This window comes from Galeopterus variegatus, unplaced genomic scaffold (genome assembly GCF_000696425.1).
Source record: "Galeopterus variegatus unplaced genomic scaffold, G_variegatus-3.0.2 Scaffold28996, whole genome shotgun sequence".
Lineage (NCBI taxonomy): Eukaryota > Metazoa > Chordata > Mammalia > Dermoptera > Cynocephalidae > Galeopterus > Galeopterus variegatus.
Window position 1 is genome coordinate 162 of NW_007755107.1, and position 7513 is coordinate 7674.

Below are 7513 nucleotides of genomic sequence, written 5' to 3' on the forward strand. Positions count from 1 at the left end.
TTCATTTGAGGCCACAAATGAGCAGTAATTAAAAATTAATCTTTAAAATCTTTGACATGCTTACTTGGTTAGCAGCTGATAATTAACAATATTCCCAAATAATAACAGAGTTCCTAAGTGAAACTTAGAGAGCCAAATTTGGTACCTTAGGATCAAAGAAACACACTACTTTTTACCTTAAGTTACTTCAATAGAAGGAAAATGAAGTAGGGATATTATAGTCACTATGACAACAAGCAAATCGGCAACACCTCAGTAACTGCAAGTCACATGCTTTGAGATACAGGAGGGGCTGGTAGTAAACGCATGCCTAGTCCCTCAGGGGCCAATGTCTCAAAAAAGAGCTGCCCTTGCTAGATCACAGCCCACTTCAGCCAGGGCCTTCGGCCAACCTTCCTTCACTGGGGAAGTTACCTTCTTACTCTTAAGTCTACACCTCTCACAGCAGCACAAGACACTGAGAGGTTTATATTTTTTCCCTTCAATTATCTGTCTTCTTTTAACTAGATTTTTATATACTGGTCTAAATACATAATACACGCATACCATTTAGTCGTCTCTGGAGTGCTTCTTCCTCTAGGGTAATAATGTAAACTTGTTCATCCAGGTCTTCAAGAATCTAAATTTAAAGATGAAACTATTCAATAATGCAACAGTACAAAACTAGTACTGATGAGAATGTTTAGGCTATTCAGTCTATTATTTTAGGTAATGTATTCATTCAAATTACTAAGAACCCAAAATTAAAATGCTTAACTATTTTATTTACAAATTATATAAAAATATTTTACTACATAACTAAACACATCAAAAGTTGATTATCATAAAATTACATACAATTTAAATTGAATACTTTTAAAGTTTCACAGAGTACACTAAAGAATCTTGCAGTTTTATCAATGGCAAAAAAAAGAGTATGAATTTTAAAGAATCAGAAACCTAAATACAGTAAATATCTCTATGCCTGAGCCAAGATTTTAGAGCTAGAAGCAATAGATCACCCAGTCCAACATTTGTTTTCTCATTTATATTTACCTGCACAATATCTAAAACAAGAAATCCATAGACTATATCAGTAACATGCAATACTTTCCATTTATATCATCTTTATATACTAAAAACATTCCACACATGTTGAAGATCGGTATTATCAAAATCATCCAATGAACAGAACCCTAGAGAGTGGTATGTTTACATATACACCACTCACCACCAAGCCATACAACAGTAGTTCAAAAGAAAAACAGTCATACTAATCAATTACCAATTGTATGGGATATTATCTGCACTGTCTTAAAAACTGATAAACCTAACACTTGTTTAATTCTAGCTTTGTTAACATAGCTGTCCTTTTGTGAGAGGATCCTAACTATCTTCCTAGCTCTGGAGAAAATCTGAAAGAAGCCCACAGCTGGTATCAATGTTCTGGATCACCCAAACCCAAACTACTCATTCTCAGCAAAATAATAAGTTGTGAGGAGCTGGTGGACAAAACAAAGGAATGGAAACCCTATATATCCTTTCAGCTACCTGATAAGGTATTTTCAGAAAATGAATTCTCAAATCATCAGGTATCGAATTTACACAGGCTATGTAAATTTTATTTAGAGCAACCCAAAAATTCTCAATCTTTCAACAAATATGCCTGGTCGCCTGTGGCCTAGCACTGAATTTATCACTGGGTACACGTATCATCTCCACCCCTGGGAAGCCTAAACTTGAGAGGGAAGAAGAAATAAAGAATAAAATAAGAATAAATAAGTAAGTATACAAATAAATAATGACAAAGAATGACCACCTTATGAGGGATGAAGGGATGGGATAAAGTAGAAAGGGAAACCTAAACAGGCTAGCCAGTGAGACCTCTCCAAGGAGACAACAATGAAGCTGAAACAAACAAGTGGCATGTGCTGGAGCTGTGATGGTCCAGAGAAAGAAAAAAGAATAGTCCACTAAAAGGACCCTGGATGCAGTGAATTAGGGAGGAGTAATCCAAGACGGAATCCACACATGAGTAGGTGGGGACCGCATCTCTCTGGCCATGATACAAAGTTTCTTTCCCATCAGTGCTTCTCATCACTTTCTACCTGTTTGGATCAGAACTAACAGCGTTTGCTTTTCTTAAGGTCTAAAACATACAAAAAGACTTTTACTGTACAAATTGTCCAATAATCACTTATCGCCACAGGTATGTCCTAGTGTGAGTGAGTGACAATTTGAGGAGCACACAGATACTTGTGTTAAGTGCTGGCAAGCATCATCCCACTTGATTCTTACAGCCACCTATGAAAAACAGTCTGTTATCATTCCCATGTTATATCCCCAGAAACAAGGGTTTGACAAAGAAAAGTTATGTGCCTTCAAAGTTTATGTCCATAACTACTATTTGCTAATGGGGCTTAAATATGGGTAAGACATAGTCCTTGACTTCAAACACCTTATTTTCCAGTGTAGCAGAAAAGATGAGATGAATTCAAAAAATAATCATAGGATTAAAATAAATGTCATAACTGAGGCTTAAATAAAACATTACAAAAGTTCAGAGGAAGAAAGATTACCTCCAATTGGTGAGGAAAAAAGTTTTGGCCAGTGTTTTTGATGGTAGTGGCATGTTACCTGATAGATTAAATTACCAAAAGGAGGAAAGGCATTATAATCAGAGGAAACTATAAGAAAAACAGAGGTGGAGAGGTATAAAGTCTACCTTGTGAGAAAGTGGTTCTATTACTGTGGCACAATGGCAGAACCAGGGCTCTGAAACCAGCCTCTGAATTCAACCCCCGCCCCATCACACAGATCTGTGACCTTGTACAAGCTATTTAATTTCCCTGAAGTTAATTTACCCACAAAATAAGGATACCACCATGAAATGAAATTATGTGTATAAAATACACACTTATCACTAGCATATAGAATATACTCAATTACCCAATAAATAACATCCCATTATTATTGGATGTTAAGAACAAGAAAAGATAAGAGGCAAAGATAACTAAGGCTTTGAGGATATTACTAACAAGAGACAAGTTTGGGAGAAAAATTAGCTTTGGAAGGGAGATAAGTAGTTTGATTTTACATATGTTAAGCTTTCAGCTCCATGAAGTATTCTATTATAGCACTTAAAATGTACTGTAACTTGTTTGCACTGTCTTTTCCTCATTAGAATTAGACATTTAGAAGTGATATAATAGTGGCAGAGATAGTCAGGAGCACAGAGCAGAGCCTTAATAAAACTTTAAACCAAGGACAGAACTTTAAACATTTGCCTATATTTAAGGGGCAGGAAATAGATATGGAGAAAGAGACCAAAGAAAAACCAGAGAAGTAGGAATAAACTAAATGAATGCAGTGTCACAAAACGTGAGAGGGAGGTCAATTTCAAGATTTGACAGCATGTGTGTTATATCTGAGTGTATATACACTCATGTAGTAAGTAAAAAATTTTATTTTAAAAAGAAGATATGAAGAGGTTATGACTTTCAAAATTAAGCAAGCACTTACTAAAAGAATATGCACCATAACATTTCCTCAGTGTCTGTCCTTAATAGATCACAATAGAGAAGACAAACATATAACCATAATGATTTAGTAAGTATTCCTAGTGAGACACAAACAAAGGGAAATATAAGAAATGTAGAGGAAGGAGTTTACTTTTGCTTAAAGAAGTAAGGCAAGGCTAAAAGATATGTAATAAGTACCACTGATTTCTGAGCTGGGCCTTCAGGTGGGTGGAACAGGTAAGAGGCACTGGAGGGACAGAGACATGCCTGGAGAAGGAAAGCCTAGAGCCTACTTGAAGCATGGCAAGTCAGCTGGTGGGCTAGAACCAAAGTCCCTGGAGGCTAGCAGGAGGGAAATGCAGTGTGGGCAGGCTGTGAAAGGCCTCTTAACATGTAGGTAGTTTACACTTGCGTTTGTAGACAATGAGAATTCATGAAGATAATTTTTTTTCCTTTTTTTTTAAAACATTATTGATTATAAATGTTTGTGAGGCACAGAGTTGACTATCAATACCTGAGTATAATATGTGATAATCACATCAGGATAATTAAGATATTCATCAATACAAAATGTAGTCATTCTTTCTGTCCACTGTCCAATTTCTCGCTAGCCACCCTCTCTCTCCCTTTCCCGTATCTAGTAACCACAGTTCTGTTCTCTCCCTCTCAGCACTCAATGTGTTATGTTCTTTCTTTGTTTTGTCTTTCACTTTCTTTTTTTCTTTCTTTCCTAGCTCCCACTTATGAGGGAGGACATGCAGTATTACTTTTTCTGTGCTAGGCTTATTTCATGTAACATAATTTTCTCCAAGCTCAAACATGCTGCTGCAAATGGCAGAATTTCATTCTTTTTTTGGCTGAGTAGTATTCCATAGTGTATATATACCACATTTTCCTTATCCAGTCATCCATCGATGGACATTTAGGTTGGTTCCACATCTTAACTATTGTAAATAGGATTGTATAAACATGGGAGTGCAGGTATCCCTTCAACATGATGATTTCCATTCCTTTGGGTATATACCCAGCAGTGGAACTCCTAGAACATATAGCAGCTCTATCTGTAGTTGTTTGAGAAACCTCCATTCTGTTTTCCTTAATGGCTGCACCAAATTACAGTCCCAACAACAGAAAGGTCCCCTTCATGAAAGCAATATAAATTACAAATTCCCTAAGTGCAGCTAAGAAATTATTTTCACATTATTAAATATTTGACAAAAGAGAACAAAACAGCAACCAGAGAAACTTAGGGACAAATCATTAGAATTACTACCAAGTGAAAATAATTTTTAAATGAATATATAGTATTTCTGAGATTAAAGGCAATGTATAATTCAATTAATCAAGATATAATATGCAGACAAATTTTCAGAAACAGGACTGCTTTGCAAAGTTTGAAATACAACAGTGGTACTGTTTGATATAAGGCAATAAACAATCAAAATACCTATAAATATTTGCAAATTTTGTCTTAAAATTTCCTAGATGAATTTTTACCCAAGTGCCTACAATTATTATTTTAAAAGCAAAAACAAATTTGGTTTCCAAAGATGAAAAAGGTTTAAAAAACAACAATAATTTGAGTGATAAACCTACAAAAATTCTTGTATGTCTAAATGCTAGTTAATGATCTAAAAGATGCTCAAATGTAAACATATCTATTTCATAAACAAATGATTTATGACATACTTACTGTTGGTTTCACTAGCAACTGACCCATCACTGTGAACATACGGGAAAGGCCAACTGGTGTACACACTGCACAAATGAGAAGGTCACCAACAGTGAGAAAAATTGTAGTTCAGAGGCATGAGAGAGAAACTACTAGTCCATAAAAAATAAAGCAAATTCAATGATTAAGAACATTCTTGTCTCCGATTTAGATTCTCTCAGTGTTTTGTCAAAGGATTCTTCAACTACAGCAGTAAGGAAGCTAGAAGGGACCGTGGGAGGAGGATGAGCACTGCTACACTTAGTGAGAGGTAGGTGAAGATGAAAGACAGCTTAGGATATTCAAGATTCTAGCAGTGGGATAATAATAAATACTTCTGCTTTAAAAAAATTGAAGAAAACCAAGCAAAGACCAAATTAAATTTCAAAGTGACAATTATAGCTTTCAGTCCTTTGAACTACATTTATCTACTTATAATATACCTGAAATAGGTTGTGATACCTCAAGTAAAAGAAAAAATTTTGAAGTAAACACAACAAATTCATCATACAGAATTCTACTATTTCCATTTAAAAGCAGAATCTAGAATTGTGTTGGTGGAGAGGAGGGAGTGTGTGTGTGCACATAAGTATTTGAGAATATGTGTATGTGTGTATGTGTGCGTGCCTCTCTCTACAATCCAGTGAAAGAGGTTTTCCTTAGAGAAAAAAAGTATCTTATTATTTCAAAGTTTCAGTTTACCAAAATTTATCTTGAACTATAAAAAAGTTAGGGCAACTCAAAAATATCACCAAGTCGTTAAGGAATCTCTACAGAAAACTTCCCCAAAATTTTCCAGAATACAGAACTCTACTTTCCTATCAATATAAAGTCAGAAAAATACTTACAAAGAAGTAACAAACATCCCATCAGTGATATACAGGAATACAAATAGGGTAGATAGAACTCCCAGAGATCTATAAAAAATGTAAATATATTTTAATAAATCTAAAATACTGTACATTGAGATACAGTCAGCCTATATTAAGATATAGGCTGACTATATCAATGAATAGTAAACATCATAATTGCCTATTTGAGTTTACTAACCATTTAATTTCTAAACTGTACAATAAAAAGATCTAAAATAGAAGAAAAGGAAATAACTCTTTTGCAAAACGTGTTTGAAAGGAAGAAAAAAAAAAGCTTCTACAGAATTGGAATTTTAAGAACAGAAACCAATTAACAAAAAAACCAAAAATCTGACAAGCTGCTTACTCATTCTGCATATATAAAACAAAAGAATTCATTTATTTTCTTAAACATATCTGAAGACTTCTTAATTCTGTAAATTAATATCAAGGGCTGACCATACAAAGAATTATTAAATTTTTTGGCAGGGAGGGGGTGGCTGGCAGGGGTGGGGATCCAAACCCTTACCCTGGTGTTACACCACCACGCTCTAACCAACTGAACTAACTGCAGCTCATTAAAATATTCTTTAAAGTGATTGTGTAATTATATTCCAAACTATAGTCTCCATTATAGAAACTGGTTAATACAAGTAATCCGTACCATATAAAGATTCCATACTTGCAGCATCATTATCAATGAGCGCCGAAGCCACCCACACTATCCCAAGAATCAGTAAGGCAAGAAGAAGAAGCATAACCAGGGTTTCTAAAATGCGAGCTCGGATTCCCTGAAAAATACAAGAGATATAATTTTAATATTTTATTCCATTCAATAAACAATTAGGTTTCTGCCTATATGAAAGCATAAAATAATCCTTTGGAAGAGGAGAAAAATTTTATTTATTAACAGGAGAAAAACATTGCTTACAGTTTATGTGTAAACTGACATTTCTTTTCAAAATTATGGAAAATACTATCAAGCTTGGAAAAGCTTGGAATAAAGTACAAAAAAAATTCTTCATAAAAACATTAGGCAGAACCATTTTTAGCAATTAATTACTTTCCTAACATTTTCTACTAAGAAAGTAGATTAACAAATTTCTATTTGTGATTCTAATCGAGGGAATATAAGGCTAATTATGGCATACAGCCAAACAATTTAGTGAACATTAAACTTGGTGAAAGCCCAATGCACCAATTTACTGGAGAACATCATTTCCCATTAGAACGAATTCTGTGTAGCCCTTCACAGCCTCCAGAGCCCTCTAGTGTGCAAATGAAGAACTGTTCATTGTAATTTGACATTACAAACCATAGATATTTTTCATACCAGCTATGTATAATTCCTTTCTTCACGTTAGATAAAATTTTCTTGAATCCTTGAGGCTGGAGTGCAATAAAGATTCATTATGCACAATCTTTAAATAAATTTATTTCTGGATAGCCAC

At 34.5% G+C, this 7513-nt stretch overlaps 1 protein-coding gene across 1 annotated transcript; it reads right to left on the reverse strand.

Moving 5' to 3' along the window:
* Nucleotides 1–546: 546 nt before the first annotated feature.
* LOC103583828 (limb region 1 protein homolog) lies at nt 547–6853 on the reverse strand (the record flags this gene model as incomplete). Its single annotated transcript, XM_008565044.1, has 4 exons — nt 547–619; nt 5194–5258; nt 6060–6128; nt 6727–6853. Coding segments are annotated over 4 exons (334 nt in total), but the record flags the coding sequence as incomplete, so codon positions are not given.
* Between the last annotated feature and the right edge of the window lie 660 nt (nt 6854–7513).